We start from the raw sequence: 14,859 nt of genomic DNA, 5'->3' as shown, positions 1-14,859 counted from the left end.
GCAAACGTAAAAAAAAGTGCAGTTTTACTTTAAAGTCCCCACTGTATATGTAGTAATGTTGGTAATCGCTCTTCCATGCTTTTGCTAATCAATTAAGTTTCCTGATTTCTTATCTTTCAGAGTCATTACACACGAGCCCAAGCTAACAGCCCCCGTCCCATCATGACATCATCAGGTCCCAACACAAAGGGTTCCCAGGGGGCGCTGGCCTCTCAGCAGCATAGTCAATTACAGCAAAGCCAGCAGACATCCAGCCAATTGCATCATTCTCCCAGTGGCATGGGACGGGAACAGAAAGAACAGCGCAACTGTCGCTCATCCCGGAGAAAAGGATCTGATAGTAGCGTTCCTGAGGAGGACCGAGACAGGAGAGAAGAAGCTACAATCAAAGGTAGAGGCACCTTTTTTCAAAACTGCTTCTGATTCTTCTTGATTTCTGATAAAGATTTGGATCTTATAGGAGTAAAACTAAATATATTTAATTTAACAACTATTTAATTTCCTTACCTATTGGTACTTGTTTTTGTGTATTTGGAATCTGCATAAGTCCCGAAAATTTGAAATCAAACCATGGAGACATGGCAGAAATATTTATAAAACAATCTTGCTTTCCTTCAAACGAGCCGTTTGGAATTTGCCCAATTTGACATTTTTCCAACATGTAACGTCAGCAAATAGCTCCTTATATGATCAAGTTTTACCCAAAGAGCATTGCGTGAGTCCGCAATTGTAGTCCGTCGTTAGTCATTAAGTTTCTTATTTGTCTCTATCCTCTTATTGTGGGGCAGACTGGCTCGTACATGCACATGCATCCTCTGCTGTTGCAATTTTTAATACAAAGTAGTGCATAGTTTGAATTTATATCTGTCAGACTCCACATGGAAGAGCTAAAAACTACAACATGTCTGATGGGGAGAAGACACAGTTGAAGTGGAGGGACAACCTACAAAAAATAGCTAAGATAAAAAGACTAGATGTTAGGGGGAAAATTCTAAATACTAATGAAATGAACTGATAATGAACAGATAACTTAAGATAATGTGTATCTCGAAATTAGCAGGACTTTTAAGATAGAAATAAATATTTTATACAGAAAACAAGCATTGTTTAGCTTGCAATTCTTAAATTAAGAATTCTCGAGATGTTGCTGAATCTTTGAACAAGATTTTCTATATAGGAAAAAAATCCATTTTGGCATGTTTAAAATAAATGGAAAATAAATAAAAAATAAAAATAAATAAATATATATATATATACCGTATATATATTTATTCATGCTAAATATATTTATTCATGCTAAAATTGAGATTAGTCAGTCACTAAAAATAAGTAAATAGCTCTTAAAACTTGGGATATTTCTAGAATAAATGTTTTAAATCTTGGCAAGTGGCAAATAATTTGCAGTGCATAAATGAAACCGCACACAAAATGGCACTTCACGAAGAGACTGTCATAAAGCAGTGTGAAAATTGTGTTTAAAACACTCGCAATATTTTGACCAAAAGAACATCATTCCATGTTATGTAGACGGTAGACCACATGGATGTGTTTTAAATGTAGAAAAAAAAAAGATCATAATATGACCCCTTTAAACTAAACATACAGGTAAAAGCCAGTAAATTAGAATATTTTGAAAAACTTGATTTATTTCAGTAATTGCATTCAAAAGGTGTAACTTGTACATTATATTTATTCATTGCACACAGACTGATGCATTCAAATGTTTATTTCATTTAATTTTGATGATTTGAAGTGGCAACAAATGAAAATCCAAAATTCCGTGTGTCACAAAATTAGAATATTACTTAAGGCTAATACAAAAAAGGGATTTTTAGAAATGTTGGCCAACTGAAAAGTATGAAAATGAAAAATATGAGCATGTACAATACTCAATACTTGGTTGGAGCTCCTTTTGCCTCAATTACTGCGTTAATGCGGCGTGGCATGGAGTCGATGAGTTTCTGGCACTGCTCAGGTGTTATGAGAGCCCAGGTTGCTCTGATAGTGGCCTTCAACTCTTCTGCGTTTTTGGGTCTGGCATTCTGCATCTTCCTTTTCACAATACCCCACAGATTTTCTATGGGGCTAAGGTCAGGGGAGTTGGCGGGCCAATTTAGAACAGAAATACCATGGTCCGTAAACCAGGCACGGGTAGATTTTGCGCTGTGTGCAGGCGCCAAGTCCTGTTGGAACTTGAAATCTCCATCTCCATAGAGCAGGTCAGCAGCAGGAAGCATGAAGTGCTCTAAAACTTGCTGGTAGACGGCTGCGTTGACCCTGGATCTCAGGAAACAGAGTGGACCGACACCAACAGATGACATGGCACCCCAAACCATCACTGATGGTGGAAACTTTACACTAGACTTCAGGCAACGTGGATCCTGTGCCTCTCCTGTCTTCCTCCAGACTCTGGGACCTCGATTTCCAAAGGAAATGCAAAATTTGCTTTTGTCAGAAAACATGACTTTGGACCACTCAGCAGCAGTCCAGCTGGTGTCGGTCCACTCTGTTTCCTGAGATCCAGGGTCAACGCAGCCGTCTACCAGCAAGTTTTAGAGCACTTCATGCTTCCTGCTGCTGACCTGCTCTATGGAGATGGAGATTTCAAGTTCCAACAGGACTTGGCGCCTGCACACAGCGCAAAATCTACCCGTGCCTGGTTTACGGACTATGGTATTTCTGTTCTAAATTGGCCCGCCAACTCCCCTGACCTTAGCCCCATAGAAAATCTGTGGGGTATTGTGAAAAGGAAGATGCAGAATGCCAGACCCAAAAACGCAGAAGAGTTGAAGGCCACTATCAGAGCAACCTGGGCTCTCATAACACCTGAGCAGTGCCAGAAACTCATCGACTCCATGCCACGCCGCATTAACGCAGTAATTGAGGCAAAAGGAGCTCCAACCAAGTATTGAGTATTGTACATGCTCATATTTTTCATTTTCATACTTTTCAGTTGGCCAACATTTCTAAAAATCCCTTTTTTGTATTAGCCTTAAGTAATATTCTAATTTTGTGACACACGGAATTTTGGATTTTCATTTGTTGCCACTTCAAATCATCAAAATTAAATGAAATAAACATTTGAATGCATCAGTCTGTGTGCAATGAATAAATATAATGTACAAGTTACACCTTTTGAATGCAATTACTGAAATAAATCAAGTTTTTCAAAATATTCAAATTTATGGCTTTTACCTGTACTTGCAATGTACACAAAAAGCAGTGTGCTATACTTATATGTACTGTTAAATTATATCAGTCAGTGAATTTAGGCATATAAAAGGCACTATGATATTGTGTGTTTGGATATCCTGAAGTCAGTACTTAAACTTTATTTTTTCCATCTGCAGACTCGAAGTCTAAAGCTAAGCAGGCGGTCAACAAACGCAGGAAGGGTGAGGAAGATGAAAAGAAGGTGGGTCTAAAGAGACTGAAAACAGATATAACATCTGACCTCTCCGAGAGCAGCGACTCTGAAAACACACTTAAGAGAACAGTCCACTCGTCATGCTCCTCTTCCTCCTCCTCTTCATCATCCTCGTCGTCATCCTCCTCCTCCTCTTCTTCGGAGCCGAACTCTGAGAATGAACTAAAGACTCGCAGCAGCGACGTAAAACCGTGCGTTGTTTCAAAATTGGAGGAGGATGAGAAGACGGCCAAAATCAATGTTTCCTCGTCCCACATTGGCCGCCTGTCGCCGTGGGCGGAGCTTCAAGCAACAGAAGACAGCAAGATAGGTGTTAAGGAAACAAGCAAAATGATAACGAAGGAGGAGGAAGAATTGGTGGCAGTGACACAGATCACCCAATCTCCACGGCAACAGACGCCTCTTATGTGTGACACTATACAGGGCTCAGTGGTAGAGGCTAGCAAGAACATTGTGAAAGGTAAATTACCCTGACTATCTGAATTATTGAATAAGCACAACATATTAATCGTTCTTGTGCCCTTTTTCTAAGCTTCATCTCGCTGTCCGACGCCTTCATTGTCGCACCTGCACGGCAGCGGCGTGATCGACATCACAGATGATGCACAAGCCACGGTGCATCAGGAGAGTTCAGAGGCCGTGTCTGCTCTGCTGGCCTCACAGAAAGCAGAGTCCACAGCACTCTCACCTTACCTCACCCTTAATCCATCCCCCGTCTCCTCGCCACCCGTCCCGCCTTCACCTTCACCATCAGAAGGGGGTCGAAGGACAGATATGGACTCTGCTATGCAGCACGGCGTAATGGGCGGTGGCGTAACAGCAAGCCGGAGTTTAAGCAACAAGATAGACTTTGCTTCTTCTGAGGTTATAAGGTCAGATCACAATGGAATGTGTTTTAGTCCTGCAGTGTTTTAGTTTGGTACTATTAATGTTCTCCAATTACATAAGGAAGCACCTGATATGATGACTGGATAAAACCCCCAAAGATCTCCTGTGTACAGAACAGTGGAACCTCTTAATCCATTTGATTTAGGATTAATTCATATTTTGCAATAATTTTTACCACACAAAATATTGGAAATAAAAATATTGTTTTAGTCAAAATGTATTAACACTACACCTATTTTTCCAATTAACATGTTAGCCTTATTAATAGCCTTATAAGTGTACAAATGAGTAAACTACTCGTATTAAGAGGTAAAACATAAAACACACCAATGCTGACATAAGTATTGAGACGCCGCTGGAGTGTTACTGCTTTGAATGTTTTGACGTAGTTTTAGCTGTACTTTACATTCCTCTCCTTACAATTATATTTTGATGCTTGTGCATTGGAATAAATGTCACCAAAAACTGCTTAAGTTTGCTGAACTTGTTCAGTGTGTTGTGTTACTTCAAGACAGTTTTTCTCAAGTAGTGGGTCGCAAGCAGCAGGGAGTTTTTCATTATTTAAGTTAACACTCTTAGTATTGGCCGTATATTGAAGTAATACGCAAGCCTACATTTAGGTGGCAGTAGTGCTCAATTTATTCAACAAGCTCCCTGTTCTACCTAGTAGAAGTAGTAAATGCACAGGAACAGGTGCGTACAGAGCTAACAAAGGCAAAGAGATGGAGAAGGTTGTGACAGGAATGAAAAGGGAAAAAAAAGGAGACATCATCGTCAGCGGCATATATAAAGAATGTAACTCACAAAAATAGATGTTTCATAAATGTTTCACTGGCAGAAATTGAATCCTGAACTGTACAACTTCAGAATCATTCTGGTAGGAGTTCCACTGTTTGTGTCACATCACTTCTCGAGTGATTGTTTGCCACGGTTACACGGCTGCATAGAGGGGGCTAACTTTTGTACGTGCTGCAATCATTATATCCCGCCCTCTCCCTGCTTCCAATATGTTAGCTATGCCCCATGTAACACACACACACACACACACACACACACACACACACACACACACACACACACACACACACACACACACACACACACACACACACACACACAGTGTGCAGGGTATGGGCATGTGTGTATGAGACAGCCATGAATGCCAGTCATTCTACAATTTTTAGTAAATTTAACTTGTAATTGTAAAAAAAATATACACATTTATTTTTTAACTGTGTTCTTTGAAATCACAAATAAAATATGCTAGCCATTGGTGTTTTTCTCATATTTTCTGGTTTAACAACATTTTATTTTGAGCCAGTGACATACACTAGGTAGGTCAATGTCACAATTGAACATTTTATAGCAAAAGACCAAAAAAAAGGTTTATTTTGCCCTATATTTTACAACAGTGTATCCAGGGGTAAATCCTTGCAGCTAATTATTTCTTAGTAAATGTAAAATGATGTGATATGTGTAAAAAAAAATTAATAAATTATTTTTTTCTTGTTTTCCCAGACCTGTAACATCATTGGCTGATAATGTGGTGCTGGTAGAGAAGGACAAAACAGGCATTTCTCATCATTGTCTTCATCAACAGCAGCAGCAGACACAGCAAAACTACGCCCCTGTCCCGTCTAGCATCAAGACTTCATGTTTATCTGAAGAGCAAAGCAAACAGCAACACTTGTCCCCCCACAAAATGAACACAACCCTCACCACTGACTTTACTAAATCTAAAATGAACCCTAACCAAGCCCCTCCTCACTCCATGAAACATAAATCCCAGCACATTAACAACTCTCAGAGCCATCCCTATCCCAGCACAAGTCCAGCTGATCATATTAAGACTAAGGCCCACCCGGCCCAAATGGACATCTCAAAACCTAAACCCAATACCTCTCCAGAGGTCTCTAAGCATAAAATCCCCAGATATTCTGATTTGTCCCCCCCTCCATCAGGCCGTTTGTCCAGTAAAGTAGAAACAACAGAACTTTCTCGATCTGGTTTTAAGCCTGTGCCAGCTCGGTCAGAGTCAGATACTGTCAGCAGCACCAGGAGCCCTCTGATTATCGATAAGAATGAGACATTCACTGTTTACAGAGATCCAGCCCTGGTCTGTTCTGACAATGAGAACTCTTCCTCCGCCACTGTCTCCTCCAACCACGTGGCAGCATATCTCCATCCCCACCTACACACTCTCCACTCCTCTCCCCACTCCCCTTGCCTCACTCCTGCATCCCACCCACATGCTGCCTCTCACCTCCTAGCTCCTCCTCACACCTCTGCCTTAGCCCATCCACACCTTCTACCCCCTGGGGTGCTTTCAGCCATGCCTCCTCCTCACACAGCATCTCTTCTGGGGGGCCACCCACGGCTGGACTCCCCTGGAGGGTTGGGTCACCTCGCTATGCCTCACCCAGGAAACCCACACCAGCAGCAGTTTCTACAGGTCAATCTCAACATCATTGGCATTATTTTACAAAATGTTTAGCTCTCAACTAAAACTTGTTTGACTGTTTTAGGGTCAAGGACCCCCTCCACACAGTCTACTCGCCCAGCCTCATACTGGAGCAGCAGGGTTGGGCCTCTATCCCATCATTTGGCAGTATCCCAATGGAACACCAACTTCCTACCAACCAGGAATCAACCTAACCCCCACTGCTAAATGGATTCACCCTGAAAATCAAGTGGCTGTTAATTCTGAGGCATCTCTCCGAAGGGTATGTGTATGTACATACTTCCTGTTTGGGTATTAGTTGATTTGACAGTTTAAAAAAAAGAAAAGGAAATACTGTGGTGGAAGTGGTTCACCCTTACCTCAAAGGGGTTAAATATGGCTCACATTTGTAATAATTGTTTACAGTCCAACTGGACAATTTAAAATAATTAGAAATGAAATAATTAATTTTACGATATTACTGAGCTAAGATCTACCTGGACATTATGGCTTTCCCCGCCTTCTATTGCTGCCTGTTTGTAAGACTTTATGTCCTTAGTTTTGTCCTCAGCATGAGAAAATATGTATTTGGTTTAAAGTCTTTGTAGTCAATAATATTTAGAATATTTCATTTAGTCAGCTTTTAAAAACATCTCAGACCATAGTAAAAATCTGCATTATGTATGAAGTCTTGGTCTTGCTGCTATTTGTGCTGCAGTCGCATAAATAAACACCAGTGACCCAGTTCCATTACCTATCTATACATGTAATGTTATAGTATCTCATTCTAAAAGTACATGAACGGTCTAATTATTCTTCAAATGTAGTAAATTGTAGTGAAGTCCGCTTGCTGATAGAATGACATTCAGCCACGTTAACTAGCTCATTTGACGGGCAGTTTTAAAATAAAAACAACATTTAAAACATGGTAAGATTTAAATGGCGTAGAAAGAGAATGAACTCCTGATAAAACTTGAGTCATTATGAAAATCAATCACCCATCTTCTTCCACTTATCAGAGTTCGGGTCACAGGGGCAGCAGCCTAAGCAAAGAAACCCAGACTTCCCTCTCCCCAGCTGCTTCCTTTGGGTCCTTCCCAGGCCAGCTGGGAGACATAGTCCCCCCAACGTGTCCTGGGTCTTCCTCATGGCCTCCTACCTGTCGGACGTGCCCATAACACCTCTCCAAGGAGGTGTTCGGGGGGCATCCTGACCAGATGCCCGACCCACCTAAGATGAATCCTCTCGATGTTGAGGAGCAGCGGCTTTATTCTGATCTGAGCTCTTCCCGGATGACAGAGCCTCTCACCTTATCTCTAAGTGAGGGCTACGCCACCCAGCGGAAGAAACTCAGTTCCGCAGCTTGTACCCATGATCTTGTCCTTTCGGTGATAACCCACAGCTCATGACCATAGGTGAGGTTAGGAACGTAGATCAACTGGTAAATTGAGAGCTTTGCCTTCCGTCTCAGCTCCTTTTTCGCCATGATGGATCGGTACAGTGTCCTCATCACTGCAGATGCCACACCGATCCGCCTGTCGATCTCACGATCTACTCTTCAAGGTACTTAAACTCCTCCACTTGGGGCAAGGTCTCCTCCCTAACCTGGAGATCGCATTCCGCCCATGGACTCAAACTTGAAGGTGCTGAGTCTCATCTCAGTTGCTTCACACTTAGCTGCAAACCGATCCAGTGAGAGCTGAACATTGTGGCCAGATCAAGCCAGCAGGACCACATCATCTGCAAAAAGCAGAGACCTAATCCTGAAGCCACCAAACCGGATCCCCTCAACACCCTGACCGCGCCTAGAAATTCTGTCCATAAAAGTTATGAACAGAACCGGTGACAAAGGGCAAAGTTCAACCCTCACTGAAAACAGGTCTGACTTACTGCTGGCATTGTAGACAAAGCTCTGACACCGATCATACAGGGAACGGACTGCCACAGTGAGGCGGTTCGATACCTCATACTCACTGAGCATTCCCCACAGGACCTCTTGAGGGACACGGTCAAAATCCTTCTCCAAGTCCACAAAGGACATGTAGTCTCTTTGGGCAAACTCACATGCACCCTCGAGGATCCTGCCGAGAGTATAGAGCCGGTCCACAGTTTCACGACCAGGGCAAAAAACACTCTACTCCTCCTACTCCTCCAATACACCTGAGAAGACCTTACCGGGAAGGCTGAGGAGTGTGATCCCACGATAGTTTGAACACACCCTCCGTTCTTAAAGAGAGGAACCACCACCCCGGTCTGCCAATCCAGAGATACGGCCTGCGTTGTCCACGCAATGTTGCAGAGTCTTGTCAACCAAGACAGCCCCACAGCATACAGAACCATGAAGAACTCTGCCCGGATCTCACCCCACGCGACCCTGCCACCGAGGAGCTTTTTAACTACCTCAGCAACCTCATCCCCAGAAATAAGAGTTCAACACAGATTACCCAGAAATTGCCTCCATATAGGAAAATTAAGGAGTTCTTTGAAATATTTCCTCCACCGATCTACAACTTCACAAGTCGAGGTCAGCAGCACATCATATTGAAAGTGCACTGTTTCCCCCTCGTGAGGTGGCGGATGGTGGTCCAGAATCGCTTCAAAGCTATCCAGAAGTCGTTGTCCATGGCTTCCCCGAACTTCTCTGTACCTCTGGAGTCCTACGAGCCAAAAGGATCCAATACGACTCCTTCTTCATCTTGACGGCATCCCTCACACCAGTGGGTTATGGGAATACTGCCAAAACAGACTCCAACCACCTTGCAGCCACAGCTCCGATTGGCCGCCTCGACAATAGAGGTACGAAACATGGTCCACTCAGGCTCAATGTCCAGCACCTCGCTCGTGACATGTTCAAAGGTCTTCCGGTGGTGGGAATTGAAAATCTCTCTGACGGAAGACTCTGCTAGACCCTTCCAGCAGACCCTCATATTGCGTTTGGGCCTGCTCGGTCTGACCGGTATAAACCGTCCCTATCGTAGCCAACTCGCTACCAGACGGTGATCGGTTGAAAGCTCCTCACTTGAGTTTCCAAAACATGAGACCGCAAATCTCATGACACAACCACAAAGTCGATCATCACACTGCGGCCTATGGTCTCCTGATGCCACGTGCACAAATGGACCCCTTATGTTTGAACATGGGGTTCGTTATGGATAATCTGTGACGAACACAAAAGTCCAATAACATAACACCACTCGGGTTTAGATCCGGGTGGCCGTTTTTGCCAATCACGCCTCTCCAAGTTTCACTATCTTTGCCACCTGGAGGTGGAGGGAAACTACCCTCTTGTCTACTGGGTTAAACTCCAACATACAGGCTCTAAGCAGTGGGGAAACAATCATTGCCACCCCCGCCTGTCGCCTCTCACTGTTTGCAACGCCAGAGTGGAAGAGAGTCCAGCCCCTCTCGAGAGAACTGGGTCCCCTTGCTGTGCGTCGAAGTGAGTCCAACTAGATCCAGCTGGAACATCTCCACTTCATACACCCAGCCCAGGCTCCTTCCCTCCAGAAAGGTGACGTTCCACATCCCAATAGATAGCTGCTGTAGCCGAGGATCAGACTGCCAAGGGCCCTGTCTTCGGCTACCTTTCAGCCCACATTGCACCCGACCTCTTTGCCCCCTCCTATGAGTGTTGAGACCATTGGAAGGGGGACCCTCTGGACGGCTTAATGTGGACAAGCCCGGTCACCAGGCACTTGCCATCAAGCCCCACCTCTCGGTCAGACTCCATGGGGCCGCGTCCGGGCAAGAGAAATCTGGGTTTTTGGTTTTGTGTTTCCATAGAGATCATTTGACCTGCTCTTTGTCTGGTTCCTCACCTAAGACCGGTTTGTCTTGGTATACTCAATCAGGGGGCATAGAAGCCCCCAGACAACATAGCTCCAAGGATCAATTGGACACTCAAACTCCTCTACCATGATAAGGTGGCAGCTCAGGAGAGGGGATAAAAATCAATAATGTTTATAATTATTTGCATTTACTGTATGTGCGTAATGCTCATCCATTTTTGTGATGGGAACTTTCTCATAACACTTGGTTGTGAACGGGACCACACTCTGTTTCGAGGGCTATACAGTACACTCTTTGGCTTTTAGCCCTTCCCTTAACCTTAAAAGATAATTGGAACACCTCTTGCTTGACGCGAATGAGGGCGAAGGCCTAAGACAAGACAAGAACTAAGAGATAATTGCAATTCAGTACTTGAAGAAACCCTTGTTGAAAAATACAGGGAATGTATTTGATGTACTTTGGCCTCCTGGGTTTCAGACATCTGAAAAGAGATGTTGATCCACTCCTTTAAAGACACTCCAAGGTTTCAGATCCCTTTAACGATTTTCTATGAGATTAAGGTCTAAAATCTGGCTAGGCCTCCCCAGCATTGTAATGTCCTTTTTCTTGAGCCACTCCTTTCTTGCCTGTATATTTTGTTTCATTGTCATGTTGGAAGAAAACCCCTTGACGATGTAAGATTGCATAGAGCTCCTGAGGGGGGGAAATTGAATCTTGAATTTAATTAATTTTCAAATTGCGACCTCTGTGGTCTCTTTTTCACAAAGCTTCTCACTCAAGGGACAATACTAATTTGTGTGCTTTGTCGGCGTTCAGAATTGTTACTCGTTGGTTGGAAATCATATACTTATTTCACTCAAATACAGTTTACCGTATTTTCCGCAATATAAGGCACACCTAAAAACCTCCAATTTCCTCAAAAGCTGACAGTGCGCCTTATAATCCGGTGCGCCTTATATATGGACCAATATTGAGCCACAACAGGTCTCACAACTACGGTAACTACGCCGACTTCATTTTCCCCCTTCTACGGCTGCTTACCGTAGAAGAAGAAGCTCTTCTTTTTCTACGGGGGAAAATGAAGTTGCCGGCTGCTTACCGTAGAAGAAGAAGCGCTTCTTCTTCTACGGGGGAAAATGAAGTTGGCGGCTGCTTACCGTAGTTGCGAGACCTAAACTTTATGTAAAGACCCAAAAATGGCTCCTATTAAGAGACACGCTTACGACGCAGAGTTTAAACTCAAGACGATCAGTCACGCAGTAGAACACGGGAATAGAGCAGCAGGGAGAGAATTTAACATTAACGAATCAATGGTGCGGAAGTGGAGGAAGCAACATGATGACCTACGCCAAGTAAAGAAGACTAAACAGAGTTTCCGAGGGAACAAAGCGAGATGGCTACAGTTGGAGGACAAACTCGAACAGTGAGTTGTTGAACAGAGAGCAGCAAGTAGAAGTGTCAGTACAATCACTATTTGTTTTGTTGACATTCCCTTTAGCGCAGCTCCATCTAATGGATGCATAACGTAACCCCAGCCTCTACTGTAGCGTCTATTCTATACGCATTATAATGTGGTGCGCCTTATATATGAACAAAGTTTTAAAATAGGCCATTCATTAAAGGTGCGCCTTATAATCCGGTGTGCCGTATAGTGCGGAAAATACGGTAATTGTTCAACTTTTATTATTTTCTTCTGTATTGTGTCTATGTTAAAATAAACTATGTGTTACTGTATTTCAAGGCATGACATATTTAAAATAGGTGTAATTTGACAAATACTTTCAATTTCTCATTAGAGTATTATTTTCACATATCTGTCTGTGTATTATATCCAGAACACAGCCAGTCCATGGTTGCACCAAGCTGCTTGTAGTGGTAGTGACAGTTTGGGTTTACTGAGTCACGTACCAGTGCGGCCAGCCAGCGCTGATCCCCACCGCCCCCCTGTTAAGATCAACACACATGCGAGCCCACCGCTGTCGAAAACCAGCATGGACATTCATAAAGAGTAAGTACAAACCCTGTTTCCATATGAGTTGGGAAATTGTGTTAGATGTAAATATAAACGGAATACAATGATTTGCAAATCCTTTTCAACCCATATTCAATTGAATGCACTATAAAGACAAGATATTTGATGTTCAAACTCATAAACTTTATTTTTTTTTTGCAAATAATAATTAACTTAGAATTTCATGGCTGCAACATGTGCCAAAGTAGTTGGGAAAGGGCATGTTCACCACTGTGTTACATCATCTTTTCTTTTAACAACACTCAATAAACGATTGGGAACTGAGGAAACTAATTGTTGAAGCTTTGAAAGTGGAATTCTTTCCCATTCTTGTTTTATGTAGAGCTTCAGTCGTTCAACAGTCCGGGGTCTCCGCTGTCATATTTTACCTTTCACATTTTCGATGGGAGACAGGTCTGGACTGCAGGCGGGCCAGGAAAGTACCCGCACTCTTTTTTTACGAAGCCACACTGTTGTAACACGTGCTGAATGTGGCTTGGCATTGTCTTGCTGAAATATGCAGGGGCGTCCATGAAAAAGACGGCGCTTAGATGGCAGCATATGTTGTTCCAAAACCTGTATGTACCTTTCAGAATTAATGGTGCCTTCACAGATGTGTAAGTTTCATATGCCTTGGGCACTAATGCACCCCCATACCATCACAGATGCTGGCTTTTGAACTTTGCGTCGATAACAGTCTGGATGGTTCGCTTCCCCTTTGGTTCCGGATGACACGATGTCGAATATTTCCAAAAACAATTTGAAATGTGGACTCGTCAGACCACAGAACACTTTTCCACTTTGCATCAGTCCATCTTAGATGATCTCGGGCCCAGAGAAGCCGGTGGCGTTTCTGGATGTTGTTGATAAATGGCTTTCGCTTTTCATAGTAGAGCTTTAACTTGCACTTACAGATGTAGCGACGAACTGTATTTAGTGACAGTGGTTTTCTGAAGTGGTCCTGAGCCCATGTGGTGATATCCTTTAGAGATTGATGTCGGTTTTTGATACAGTGCCGTCTGAGGGATCGAAGGTCACGGTCATTCAATGTTGGTTTCCGGCCATGCCGCTTACGTGGAGGGATTTCTCCAGATTCTCTGAACCTTTTGATGATATTATGGACTGTAGATGTTGAAATCCCTAAATTTCTTGCAATTGCACTTTGAGAAACGTTGTTCTTAAACTGTTTGACTATTTGCTCACGCAGTTGTGGACAAAGGGGTGTACCTCGCCCCATCCTTTCTTGTGAAAGACTGAGCATTTTTTGGGAAGCTGTTTTTATGCCCAATCATGGCACCCACCTGTTCCCAATTAGCCTGCACACCTGTGGGATGTTCCAAATAAGTGTTTGATGAGCATTCCTCAACTTTATCAGTATTTATTGCCACCTTTCCCAACGTCTTTGTCACGTGTTGCTGGCATCAAATTCTAAAGTTAATGATTATTTGCAAAAAAAAAAAAAAGTTTATCAGTTTGAACATCAAATATGTTGTCTTTGTAGCATATTCAACTGAATATGGGTTGAAAATGATTTGCAAATCATTGTATTCCGTTTATATTTACATATAACACAATTTCCCAACTCATATGGAAACGGGGTTTGTAATTTTGTGTACTGCCATTCATTAATAATCTATTAAATTAAGTTAATATTTTTACAATGTGTTAATATTCTTAAATGTTTGACTTTGCTGTCTGTAGAGATGTGGCTAAGAGAGGCTATGTGGATCCAATGAGAACACTGACGTTGGCCCAGCTGAAACAGGAGCCTGTGGACGCTAACAGAATTGTCACAGGAAAAGATGCTCACCTACACCGCCTCTACTTGGATGCCCACAGCAAAGTACGCCTGGCAAATACACAGGTATAGTACTCTGACACGCATTGTTTGAGGTCAAGCTTTTAATTAGTTTTAAGTGATGTGGTAATTCAGAACTGATGAGGGGTGTCATGGTACGCCATAATGATGGGTTTGTACGTTACATTTCAGAAACAACAAACATTTTGCTACAACAAAAAAATAAAGTATGCACGGAGGGCACTTTGATACATTTTTTACATTAAAGAGGATAAAACCAATCCAATAAATGGGTTGTACTTGTATAGCGCTTTTCTACCTTCAAGGTACTCAAAGCGCTTTGACACTACTTCCACATTTACCCATTCACACACACATTCACACACTGATGGAGGGAGCTGCCATGCAAGGCGCTAACCAGCACCCATCAGGAGCAAGGGTGAAGTGTCTTGCTCAGGACACAACGGACATGACGAGGTTGGTACTAGGTGGGGATTGAACCAGGG

The 14,859-nt window shown here is 42.9% G+C and overlaps 1 protein-coding gene across 3 annotated transcripts in view; it reads left to right on the top strand.

Moving 5' to 3' along the window:
- Positions 1–14,859, top strand: part of jmjd1cb (jumonji domain containing 1Cb) — a 212,389-nt gene that overhangs the window by 176,506 nt on the left and 21,024 nt on the right. For 2 of the 3 annotated variants that reach the window (XM_061967129.1, XM_061967131.2), the window contains 7 exons: positions 121–391; positions 3,351–3,887; positions 3,960–4,299; positions 5,834–6,767; positions 6,841–7,038; positions 12,380–12,552; positions 14,257–14,419. In XM_061967129.1, coding sequence (XP_061823113.1) covers positions 121–391; positions 3,351–3,887; positions 3,960–4,299; positions 5,834–6,767; positions 6,841–7,038; positions 12,380–12,552; positions 14,257–14,419 — 2,616 coding nt within the window. The remainder of the gene's footprint in view (positions 1–120; positions 392–3,350; positions 3,888–3,959; positions 4,300–5,833; positions 6,768–6,840; positions 7,039–12,379; positions 12,553–14,256; positions 14,420–14,859) is intronic. The other variant, XM_061967130.1, reaches the window with a different exon arrangement.

Source organism: Nerophis lumbriciformis, linkage group LG11 (assembly GCF_033978685.3).
Source record: "Nerophis lumbriciformis linkage group LG11, RoL_Nlum_v2.1, whole genome shotgun sequence".
Lineage (NCBI taxonomy): Eukaryota > Metazoa > Chordata > Actinopteri > Syngnathiformes > Syngnathidae > Nerophis > Nerophis lumbriciformis.
The sequence above is the reverse complement of the archived record's forward strand: the minus strand, read 5'-3'. Positions and strand labels throughout refer to the sequence as shown.